The sequence below is a fragment of the Ruditapes philippinarum genome, unplaced genomic scaffold (assembly GCF_026571515.1).
Source record: "Ruditapes philippinarum isolate M1 unplaced genomic scaffold, ASM2657151v2 ctg2338_1_1_1_1, whole genome shotgun sequence".
Classification (NCBI taxonomy): Eukaryota; Metazoa; Mollusca; class Bivalvia; order Venerida; family Veneridae; genus Ruditapes; species Ruditapes philippinarum.
Window position 1 is genome coordinate 93,216 of NW_026862802.1, and position 13,012 is coordinate 106,227.

The following is a 13,012-nucleotide window of genomic DNA, read 5'->3' on the forward strand; positions in this document are numbered from 1 at the left end:
AATATTGATGTTTATTTCGGCTGTTGCGTTGTTTATATTACCGTTGAAGTTTAAAATTGACCATCATCGTGAAGAATTATATCTTCTGTGTCGATGGACCAAAGGATTATGTGAAAATATTGGAAATGGAATAAAATACATGGTGATTATGACGGTAGGGGTGCGGATTTTTTCCGGCGAACATTTTTATCTTGTGTATTATTATAGTTGTTGAAATATGATTTTTTTTTAAAACGGCATATATTAAGATTTTTTGATATATATGATCAGTACATGTCCTGGGATTGACAAATATGCATTTTATTTGGATTTTAAAGGCGTTTTGAGCTCCAAACCCCAAGTATCTGTGGTCTAGAATGAAGGCAAAAGTTACAATACCGTATATAAATAAAAATTAAAAACCATGTAACATGGAGGTAAATATACTGATTTATTCAATCTAATTAAGTAAAAGATGTTAAAGAGCACATATCATTACTGGCAAGGATATGTTTTGACCAAACATCTTATAATTGAGTTCATACAAGGTATTAATTAATTTGAGGCTAATTTATCCGAATGACCCGCAAACGCCACCATACCGCTTAAAATTATTATCCTGCATAATCCGCGGAGAAACCTTGTTTACAGCAAATACGCGTTTTTATATGAACTTTACAATTCAACTGTACGAGCTAATTGTTTTTGTTAAATCAGTATATAGAATATAATAATTTACATACAATTTTTGTGATTTTATCAGCATATACCATCAATGCACGGATAAAGGGGAGCTAAGACATAAATCAACAAATCTAAATATCATGTATTTCAATGACATGTAGGGATTTTAAAGAGGGCAAAGTGTTTGTGAACTAGTCAGGTATTTTCGGAGATTACCAGGATGAAGACTGTGATTGTTATTGGGGGAGGACTGGTAAGTATTCAATTAATTAATTGATTTATTAATCAATCGATCATTAATTTTAATATGTACATATTAACCTACCTGTATTCGTGTGTGTACAAAACTTTACATTTAACTCTTATCAGTAACGGCGTGCTGCCTTATAGTCAATCATAACGCTGTAATACAATGTCGTGTATATTTTGCACACAATATCTGAATGTTTTCTGTCTGCTTTGCATTTATGCATACGTTTCATGAAAGTAGAAAAACAACAACAATCGTTATGTACATTTAGCGAAGCATTCTGTATGCTAATTTGTATTTTTAATATTAATTAATTACGTAACGTCAAAAATAGGTATATTATTATTATCATTAGCAACGTATAACGGTTTAATTGTATAATAATGAACTTTAGCAAATTAGAATTTTATATAAAAATATGAGTATATGTATAAATATGATGCATGTATAAATAGATGATATTTTTCATTTAGAATAGACATGACCGTAAGTTTGTTATACAAGGACGTTACTTCGCCCTTCATTTTGTAACATTAACGCCTGGTCAGCGAAAATTTACGCGCAGTTGTTGAATACAAAACCGACCAAACTTGGCGATTTCAGCATGAACAAGTCACTTTAATATGTTCTTGGTGTGAAATTAAGTAATGGGAGCCCTGGTCCTGCAACATTGAAAATGGATTGTTTACTCAAAATTGCTCTTTGCTCTATATAAATACATAACCAAGGGTAATACAGAGATCTTTTTCAAGATGGACTGAATGTATGTTATATACACTGTAATAGAATGTTACAAAGTATTGTTGATTTTAATAATTTAAGCCATACTTTCTGATTTAATACTACTAGTTTCCATGATTTTAAGTGAATATGATCCTTTTAACCAAGCAGTAATTGAAAACATTGCCTATGCCATGGTTTCTATGTCTATCAGAGGACCGACACTGTTCAGTGCATTCGATCAAAGTGCTAATACAAGGCGTTATTAATACTAGAATATTATGCAAGAACACAGGTCGGCATATAACTTGATTATTACTGACCGTCCCGGCTTAGAATAGAAAAAAGATCGGTTGAAAAACAAAACGAATTTTGTCTCTTTTTCTAGCACATGCATTAATATTTGTGCTGAACAGGTGAAACACTTGTCTATCAGGACATTATATTAATACAGTAAATGTATTTTCCAAGTTTCACTTTCATTTACATGTACATGTCATATCAAAAAGGAAGTACTATGCATTAAATGAGACAATTTTAATGTCCGATTTTGAATAATCATGGCATTGATCTTTTCTCTTCTAAATAACCATACAACTTCCTGGAGCTATGTGTCTACATTGTTTTTATGTTTTAATCGTGGAATTAACTTCCTGGAGATATTGGTCTACATTGTTTTTATGTGTTAATCGTGGAATTAACAGTAATTGACAGTAAATGCGCATTCAGCGTTTTGATAGCTAGCACGTGTATGTTTATATAAAGTTTATCAACCTCTCTGAATTTTATTTATAACAAATGAGCCACATCACGACAAAACCAACATAACGGGTTTGCGACCAGCATGGATCCAGACTAGCCTGCGCATCTGCGCAGTCTGATCAGGATTCATGCTGTTCGCTTACAAACCCTATAACAAGTAGAGAAACTGATAGCGAACAACATGGATCCTGATCAGACTGCGCGGATGCGCAGGCTGGTCTGGATCCATGCTGGTAGCAAACCCATTATGTTGGTTTTGTCATGGCACGGCTGAAATTATAACAGATGAATGTCAGAAACCGTAGCCTTAAAGTGACTTAGCATGTAAGTACAAAAGTGAGTGACATTTCGGTAAATGTCGGATCAGCGAACCTTCATAAATATAAACTAACGTTTCATACGTTTTTAGACACGTGCTACATGAGAATGCATTTATTTTCTGCTGTCACTTTATATGCCCTCTCACTTGTATGTAAAACTAATATATTTACTCGTGTTGTTTACATACAGCACCATATGAACAACTTAAATATTCTTGCTAATCGTAAGTTTGGATCAAGGGCACGAGACGTATAGTTCAATACGATATGATAATGAGTATTGTTTCCAAACGCTTGTTATACGTGAATAAGTTTATTTCTAGCGCATTCATATTTATATGATTTATGCTTTTATTGTAATGCATTGATATAGAAACACACATATGCACGCACACAAGAACGCACGCACATGCGCGCGCACACACAGGCACACACACACATACACACATACGTATGTTTTTAATGAGATGCGTCAATTGTGCCAATATGGACGTAGTATGATGGCCATCACATCGGAGAAATAGACAAATTAAATTTGATTGGTACTCTTATTAATAATTATACAGGTATATAAGTATTACATCGAACTGAGAACATTTGACTGGCAAAGCACTTAAAGCTATGGATACTTTGTTATACAAATGTAAAACATATGAACCTAAACTTCTTTACCAAATTGTTCAATTTTAAGTTGTGCTTCTGAAATATGGGGTTTTATAAAGTCTTAAGAATAAGAACGAATTCGTTAGAAGTTTTGCAAACGAATTTACAAATAATTTGAATGCTAGTAATGGTTTTGTAAGATATTGATTTATTAGATTTATTTTATTAAGGTCGGTGCCTTGCAAGCATGTTTTATGGCCAAGAGGGGATACAAGGTCGATATTTACGAAATGAGATCAGGTAAGTGTTACAGTTAATTTGTCTTTAGTTAGTAAAGTGTGTTGTTTTTCATAAAAAAGTTTCCCGATCTTCCTTCGTTCCTCAGATAAACAATTATACTGCTTCTTTATTCTTTAGTCAGTTCCATTTATAAGTTTAACAAAATATTAATTTTCTGTCTCCATTTCGTTGTGACTTTATAACGTCGAAGGATAATTTAGCGTTTTTAGTTGATTATAAAATAAATTAATTTTAAACTCTCTGTCCATTATTTGAAACCAAATAGTAATTTAGTTGATGTCGCAATATTTCAAGTTTTTTTTTGCAACCAAGGTGTTCCTCTTTTTTCACGAACGATATATACGCATCAGCTCCTAGCACAAATATACAAATTATTCATATTATTTCAGATATTCGGACTATGGAGGTCGTCCGAGGGCGGAGTATAAATCTTGCATTATCAGTTCGAGGGCGGGAGGCTTTGAGGAGGGCTGGTGTAGAAGATACGATAGTAAAGTATGGTATACCAATGTACTCTAGAATGATACATGATCGGGATGGAAAACGGCGACCTATACCATACGGTAAAAAGGATCAGGTATATTCATTTTTGTATAGGGCATTCTTTGGTGGTCTCTTTGCAGTTAAGTTTATAAACACTTTTATTTTAGTTCGATTATGGTCATAACTGAGGAAACATATTCAGGACCCGTGTATCCCTCGAGTCCACTTCTGGAACCAACCAGTACTGAGCAATGATCGAGTGTAAACATTCTTGGTCAAAGAAACAACGGCTATCCTTTGACGGGCTAGACAGCGGTCCTTAGATTAATGGTCCGACGCGTTAACTACTCGGTCATGTTACCACAGTTGTATTGCTTTGAGTTTTGGACACCCACTTAAATTTAAAGGTTTCAGGGATTTCATTTTCAAAATACAGAAAGTGAGATAACAACATTATAGAGCTTGGATGTGCATATTGACCTCAATCTTACAACAAAGGCTAATCATTTTTTGTTCAAGAGGATATGGGTTACTTAATAATACAATTTTCCCCGGTTAAGCCAATTTGTACCAGAAGTTTGCCTTGTAAGTCTTTACATCCACTTGATTGCCATTAATTATAGTCTGTAGTTTTTAGAATCGATTTAATGGTTTACAATAAGTATACAATACACGTGATTTTCAATCAAGAAACATCATAGTATAATTGGTGACATGTATTTGTGCATTTTAACAAAGACTAAAAGACTACACGAGGAGCGTTTTCGTGACATGTTAGTTCTTTAAGTAAGGAGGTTATAATTAAATATCTGCTTTTAAACACAAAATGTAATTTGTCATTTTATGGCGTGAAATGGCCGTAGAAAGAGTAATCGGTAAACTATGGATCTACTCAACATACTGTATATGTTTCAAAAATCCTTTGATTATTTTTTTGAAGAGATCATTTTACAAAGTTTTCAGAAACGGATACCCGGTATTTTGATATGCATACTTTTTCTTTATTTCAGTACATTATGTCCATTGATAGAAGACACCTGAATGAAATATTACTTACAGGTAAATGAAATCTGTATAAAGTTTTTATTGCATATTTTAAATATTCAAGTAAATGAAACCTTTACATCAGTTTCTTATTTTCTGTACTCGTAATTATGACAGTTTCCTTGTTCAACAATTTTTCTATTTTCAGAGGCAGAGAAATTCTCCACCGTTACAACTCATTTTGAACACAAAGTTGTAGAATGCAACTTCAATGAAGGATCAGTGACTTTTCAGAAGTAAGATTTACTGAATAATGCTTTTCCATTTGAAAAAATATAGTGATATAGAAAATACAAAACATTTCCATAAAAGTTTATCTATAACAACAGTTATTTCTATAACAACACTAATTCTATGAAACTCAAATCACCATCATTAATAAGAAAACATACCCGTCATTGCCCCGCCTTTGTATCGTTGCCCTGCCTTACCGTTGGGTGTCGTTACGGGGGGAAGGCATTCGGAACTGCCTCGGCCATTATCTATAATAACCTCGGAAACAATACGGATTGAAAGTAGTTCTACCACGTGGTTTCAGATGTAAACAGAAACAGAGATATAATGTAAAACGAATGTATATATTTGACATCTAATGTCTGTTCCGGTACTCTTATACTTGAAAATATATCAGACAACAATTTGTGATTTAAATATGCCCACTGATGTTCAATTTTAAACAAATCCGACTAAATGTCAACAGAATGGTTTTTTTGTATTTTCGGTTTCTACAGCCATAATAATAAATATACAAATAATGTATTATTTGCTTTTGTACCTAGGAATTCACTTATTTTAGGTGGACTTTTACTACATATATTGGAAATAAACTTGTCAACAACTCCCAGCATTAAATTACTATTTGTTTACATGTTTAGTTTCTTAGCGTAGGTTAGAACGCAATACCGCATCCGTACTCGAATACTGGCGGAAAGGGCCGAGTAGTTGCGATTGGGGGGGGGGGGTGTTGGTAAGTTGCAGTGTTCAGTGAACGTCGCTCATCCTGGTTGATTTTACCTTTCATATTATAATCAACAAGACTTAATACAAATCTTCATCCTCAACGTGTAGTACGAAACTTAATTCAAGAAATTTCGTCAACAAGTTTAATTTACCAAACTTAATCACTGACCACTTAGCATAATTAACAACTTAATGTTAGTCGTAAGTCCAAATCTAATGTACAAAATCTTCTGTTCAGACTTAACCTAAGAAGCTTAATTTATCCATATTTTATAAGAATTTATGTTAATATGGTCTCTATGTAGGATTCACGTCAAAAACCTTTTGTAGGTTGAAATAAAACGATGATTTTAGTATTCTATATGTCTCTTTTTCATTTGTTTTGGGACATTATATTCTTTTTACATTTCAAACTGCATCATCAACTTTCTAACCAGTGCTGTATTATTCCATTTTTGAGCAATTGAACTCTTTTAATCTCAATAGAATTATAAAATTCTGGTTCGTCTTCATTCATGTTTAATTAAGTTAGCTCCCAAGTTTAAGAATGGATCGAGATTTGGATCAAATGGCTAAAATAGTATGTGACATATTTGTTGTAAAGAAACATGGTACTGTTGATGAATAACAAATAAGTTGAAATAACATTAATTACCGGTACCGATAAAATTGAATTTGATCAAAAATGTTGAAATACGGTGTATAATTTTGCTTTGATATTGATTCTTAATCTTACATCTTTGAGAGCACAGGGTCTGGGGCAACAAAGACCCGGGCAGCTCTAGAAATAAAAATAATGCTAGATCTTGAAAGCGATGGAGATTTCTGAGTTCATACGACCTGTTAATGAAATAGAATACCTTCATATATATATTAGGAAAGATGGTAGTGTGGTAACAGTGAAAGCCGACATGGTTATTGGCTGTGACGGGGCGTATTCCAAGGTTAGACAAGAAATGATGAAGAAAACGTTGTTAGATTACGAACAAATCTTCATTCCTCATGGCTACATGGAACTGAGTATGCCACCAGCACCTAACGATAAGGTATTACAACAAGAAATGTATATTGAGTTAATGCTTATATATACTTTTTATTTTATCATAAAATGAAAAATAAAACTGAAAACAAATTTTCTAAAGGCGATATATTTTATGTCATAGTGCAAGATCCATTTTGTTTTAAACCAGCAGACTTCTTTCTCTCTCTCCCCCCCCCCCCATTTGAACAGCTCGTTACAATATAGTTACCGTATGTAACATGTTATATATCTACGTAATTATTCTGATGTCTGTGTTTCAGTACGCTATGGAGATTAATTACTTACATATTTGGGCGAGAAACGAGTATATGATGATAGCGTTGCCTAACTACGACAAATCATTCACGGTTACCCTCTTCATGCCATTTGATATTTTCAAAACTCTCACCACAGAAACAGCTGTACTAGACTTCTTCAAGACCAACTTTGCTGACTCTATCCCGTTACTTGGAGAGTACGTTGATTGTTTCATTTATTACTTTTGTATGTCGGAAAAGTCGCTTTAAAGCACGCCCTAGCTGTTGTTTATTCTAGCTTTAAGCATGCTCAACTTTATACAATATGGTATCGTCTTGTCTTTGATCCTTCACAGAAATTATCCTTATCATACATATATAGATGCATTATCAACATTTCCTTTTGTAGTATAGGCAGAATAATGGTTTACTTTTTGTTTCACCATTTACCTCGAGAGTTTTAGCCAAACTAAGCAATAGCATTTGTTGAAATCAGCAAGAATACATTTTAATTGTTAGGTACACCTACATTTTATAACATTTTAGACAATGTCAATAAAGAAAATTGGGCGGATTCTTTCATTTGCTTTACAATATATTTATCTGGCACAATTTCATTTCATTTTAGAAAAGCTCTTGTAGAGACTGTTATTAAGAACAAGGCGTTGCCCATGGTAACGGTCAAGGTTAGTAAGATAAAAAGAAACAGTGTTTCAGTGTTTTTTTGAAATGGATTATTTAAGAAAAGTTAATTGGATAACTTGTTAAATAACATGTATTGCTGCCAGTAACCATGTCATTCTTAAGCAAGAAATCATATACTAGTACATGATGATTTTTCTTTGTTTGGGTCGTCAGACCAAACAAATAATGGTAGCGAAATTTCAGAGCCTAATGCTGTATGTAAATGCCTAAAGTAGTCCACTTTTTTGAAGCGGTTACTTCCCTTTATATGTACACTAACGCCGAAAAATTCAGGGGAGATCAATGCGTAAAGATTGTCAAATGACAGGCGCATTAATTTTCAAGCAAAGTAGTTCCCGAATGGTCGAAGATTTCTAATATTGTTACATTCTGTATACATATACATGCTTACAGTAAGCTCCATGATTATTTACATCTGTGTTAAACAACAGGTTTAGCGTCGAAATAATAAGAGTTACAAACCCTAATTTAGAATAATATGGTTTTCTTCAGGCCGTTAACATATAACTTCATCGTGGTCGTGGGGTTTGCACGCTCGCTTATGAATCGAGAGGTCTGATGTTCAAATCCCATTTGAGGCAACTCATTTTTTAAAAAAATTTTTACATCAAATAAACATTGAATTGACTATCAGTGTTGCAATTAGTCTTATAGCCAATTTACTACAGTAAAAACACTGGAAAGCATTGGTGGCACTATACAAAAACAAATTGATTTATAATCTCACAACCTTCACCTTTCTGACATTCTGAGACCCAAACAAATTCAGCGCCTTCTGTGCTTTGATTAAATGTTGTATCTGTGTTATTTTTCAACATCTTTTGAGTAACTAACTTAATGTATAATCACCATCGATAAAATGATCTTAATGTTCATGAAAAACGCACCGTTTGTTATATAATGATATTTTTTAATGTAACGTGTTAGTACATTAAAAAGAAAAAATGTGAAGTAAAATTAAGTTATAATATGATATATTGACATATTACACAACAAAAACAATTCTGTTTGAACTGTTGAAAGTAAAAGCCGAGTTTTTATATTCATTGTAATTGTATGAAATGCAAACCAATTCTCTTGATCTATGTATTTATTTTCAGTGTTCACCTTACAATGTTAAAGACAAGTTTGTAATAATGGGAGATGCTGCCCACGCAATGGTTCCTTTCTATGGTCAGGGTATGAACTGTGTAAGTTAACGCAATACTTTTCTTACATGTGATTAATTCAGACAAGTGATTACATAATTACATAATTAATAATTAACTTTAATATCTAACATGATCTAAAGCAAATATTTAAACGTTATACAGCTCATGCATGTTTGCCCAATCTAAAGAAGAAAACTATTATTTGTTTCTGAGGCATAATGTGTCTTTAATTGTGAAGTCAGATTGTTAGTCCTTCCGATCATTTATTTCAATACAGGGTTCAAGGTTGAATACCGCTTAAGTCGGTGCTAGCCGGTGCTAGGGAGCGCGAGGGATGTTGCACTTTACGGACTCTTGAACGGACTCAATAAAAAGGAGTCTGCAAATTTCAACTTTTTGATGTTTTTTTCCCATAATATCTCTCGGGGAATTTCCCCTTTGAAGTTTTTTTACTATTTTCGGACAAATCTTTCTCGATCGATTCTTTTTACCAACTTTTAAAGCTACATTCCTATTTTTTTTTCAAATATGTTTCAGGGTTTTGAAGATTGTGTTGTGTTTTGTGACCTTCTGGATAAACACGAAGGAGATTTCGGTAAGTAACACATTTGTATATATTTGATATTTCATTAATCAAACTATAATATCATACTCAATTTACATTCATTCCAACAAGCTGGGAAGACTTAAGACTTAAAGTATGTCTTCCCAGCAACAAGTGACTTTAGAAATCTACTTAGATCAGCCATCACGTGTACTTTTAATTTAATACAAGGACCAAAATGGTGTCACTTGTTGTAAAAGTAGCATCAAGGCAGTAAAAGGGTCAGAGTTATATGTTTATATGTTGATGTTTATATGTTGATAATGTTTACATCAATACATATTTTGAACTTGAACTTGAGAGTCAAATGTTGAAATAAAGCACATAATTGTTGCTTTTCTTTATGTGACAGGTGCTACATTGCATGAGTTTACGAGTTTCCGGTCAATAGACGCTAAAGCAATGTGCGATTTAGCTTTCTACAACTATATTGAGGTAATTATTATTCACTTGTTGTAATTGTTTAAAGTGAATTGGTCTATAATGGAAGATATGTAAAAAATATGCAGGTAGTATGTATCAAGTAACAGATATAACACCGAACCATGAAAGAATTAGGTATATATAGATGTTGGAAAGTGTGAGATGCATGATCCGAAATTACATATGAGTCGCGTCATGACAAAACCAGCATAATGGGTTTGCGACCAGCATGGATCCAGACCAGCCTGCGCATCCGCGCAGTCTGATCAGGATCCATGCTGTTCGCTATCAGTTTCTCTACTTGTAATAGAGTTGGTAAGCGAACAGCATGGATCCTGATCAGACTGCGCGGATGCGCAGGCTGGTCTGGATCCATGCTGGTCGCAAACGCACTATATTGGTTTTGTTGTGACGCGGCTCATATGTTCATGTAGCAGATAATAAATTGTAACAGGACAAAATATTATTATCCATCATTAGGTTTCAATGTTCATAATAAATAACTGAGAACTTTATCAATGTTTACAAGTAATATTTTATAAAAAATGTCCAAATGATACATTTCTATTGTTGTTATCAAAATTTGAAATATATAAGGAAAATTTGCCCATTGTAGACCAATTCGCTTAAAAAATGTAAACTGTTATATTCACAAACAACAATAACAACAACAACAACCAATTACCTATTGCACGATTTTATGATATTTTTGTTGATAAGATTAATTGAACTGCTCTTTTAACATAAGAAATTAACAACAAATTACCTTTAATTATTTTGAATATCCAAATTTTAATCAATTTTTTTTTGTTTGTTGCTATTTGTATGTATTCTTAGAAATCTGTTACACTTTTTTTCATTTTTAGATGCGCCAGTCAGTAAATTCTCGTTTGTTTTTAATGAGGAAGAAGCTGGATAACTTCTTATTTTGGTTGCTACCAAACACTTGGATCCCTCTTTATACAACGGTAAGAATTTTTTTGTAGATTATGTTGTACTTGACTGTTTTACATTAATGAGCCGCGTCACGACAAAACCAACATAGTGGGTTTGCGGCCAGCATGGATCCAGACCAGCCTGCGCCTCCGCGCAGTCCGATTAGGATCCATGCTGTTCGCTATCAGTTTCTCTACTGTCTGGATCTATGCTGGTCGCAAACCCATTATGTTGGTTTTGTCGTGACGCGGCTCAAATGGTTATCCATCTGCTTTTAACTATTTTCATAAAAAATGATTTTTTTACTCTGTGTCCTTCCTATTTGTTTTGCGTGCCTTTCCGATGGCCGTGTGTGACTGGACTTTGTCGGGGGACAGCATTCCGTAAATGCTCTCATTTATTGGTCTTAGTATTCTAAGTCTCTGATATTATTCTCTCCAGACATTTTTTGAATAACAATAAACTCATAAGATAAATTCTTTGTACGTATAATATGTTTTGTAATTGATATGTTGAAATATTCACAGGTGTCATTTTCAAGGAAGCGATATCATGAGTGTATCAAGAACAAGGAATGGCAGGATAGGGTATATATGTTTTTCCAATAATATTATTCTTTATTATAGAACAAAACATCATTTTTTGAAATTTACTAAATCTAAAATGCAAAAGAAACGCTTACAAATACAGTGTAATGTCAGTTGTATGCCTGTCATATTTCACTGATGATCAAAATACCTATTATATAACAAAGAATGGAATTTTAAGTTTAAAATATAGGTTTTATATGTTTCCTGTGCTTTTTGTTTTCAAGCACATTTGGAAGTCGCGAAAATGATTAAGCTGCGATAAAACTAAAGTATTGTTCATTTCAGGTTATTCAAAGGGCTTTGTACATTTCCATTCCAACGTTAGCAGTTGCTGGATATTACATGTACAAACAAGTGGAGCAGTTAGAAGTACCTTTACACGAAAAGCTTGTACAATTGGCGGAAAGATTTGTATCCAAGCTGAAATAATAATGTGAAAGTACTTTGGTGACGAATCTCCGATTAAGTCAAACGCCTACTGGGGACCTATAGACAGAGATTGTTAAGCATTGATATTATGAACGGCTTTACTTGCCTTTTACATTTAACAGTATTATCATGTTATGTATATTCTTATACATGTATCTTAACAGTATTCATTTGACAGTGTTTAAGCATATGTGTATAAACGTATTTTGGTTATGGATCTTTTTGTTAACATATTTTTTTAACTCTTCATATATGTTTAAGAATAAAACAATATGAATCTCATTTTATTATTCATATCTTCACCAGTAAATGTCAATATACACGTTTAGCTTGACTATCCTAAAAATAAAGAAAGCTATTGTACTCACCCAGGCGTCGGCGTCACACTTTCGTGCAAGTTGGTATCTCCAAAACTTATCGTAGGAATGGCTTGAAAACTCGCACACAAAAAGGAAAAATTGCTTAAATAGTGTAAGAAGAGTAGCTGGACAAACTTGAAAAAAAACCTAAAAGGCTATAACTCTAACAAAAATAATTGAACCGGACGAGACTGACGATATACACAACTAGACTAGGTAATGATCATTCCTGTAAAGTTCGGATGAAAGTGCATAAGTAGTTTCTGAAGAGTAGCCTGGACAAGCTTCAGTGAAGCTGGCAACACAAAAATCATTAGCAGGCCAAAACACCTCTTTATAGGCCCATTACTCAGTCAAAAATCTGAAGCAGAGAACCCGTGTAATATGCGCAAGTACTTGAGCTACGATCAATCCTGTTAAGTTTCATTGAAA

At 33.3% G+C, this 13,012-nt stretch overlaps 1 protein-coding gene across 1 annotated transcript; it reads left to right on the forward strand.

Annotated features, from left to right (window-relative positions):
* Window positions 1-609: 609 nt before the first annotated feature.
* LOC132720262 (kynurenine 3-monooxygenase-like) lies at window positions 610-12,503 on the forward strand. Its single transcript, XM_060704354.1, has 14 exons — window positions 610-916; window positions 3,549-3,618; window positions 4,008-4,195; window positions 5,112-5,160; window positions 5,294-5,381; window positions 6,983-7,151; window positions 7,408-7,601; window positions 8,012-8,069; window positions 9,189-9,278; window positions 9,777-9,834; window positions 10,196-10,278; window positions 11,133-11,234; window positions 11,730-11,789; window positions 12,078-12,503. The coding sequence occupies exons 1-14, from the start codon at window positions 884-886 to the stop codon at window positions 12,219-12,221; spliced, it is 1,386 nt and encodes a 461-aa protein (XP_060560337.1). The 5' UTR covers window positions 610-883; the 3' UTR covers window positions 12,222-12,503.
* Window positions 12,504-13,012: the final 509 nt, after the last annotated feature.

Coding starts and splice junctions, on each gene's coding strand:
- LOC132720262 (XM_060704354.1), top strand. CDS start 884: ATGAAGACTGTGATTGTTATTGGGGGAGGACTG. Junction 4,196..5,111: donor CATACGGTAAAAAGGATCAG/GTATATTCATTT, acceptor TCTTTATTTCAG/TACATTATGTCCATTGATAG. Junction 11,235..11,729: donor GGATCCCTCTTTATACAACG/GTAAGAATTTTT, acceptor AAATATTCACAG/GTGTCATTTTCAAGGAAGCG.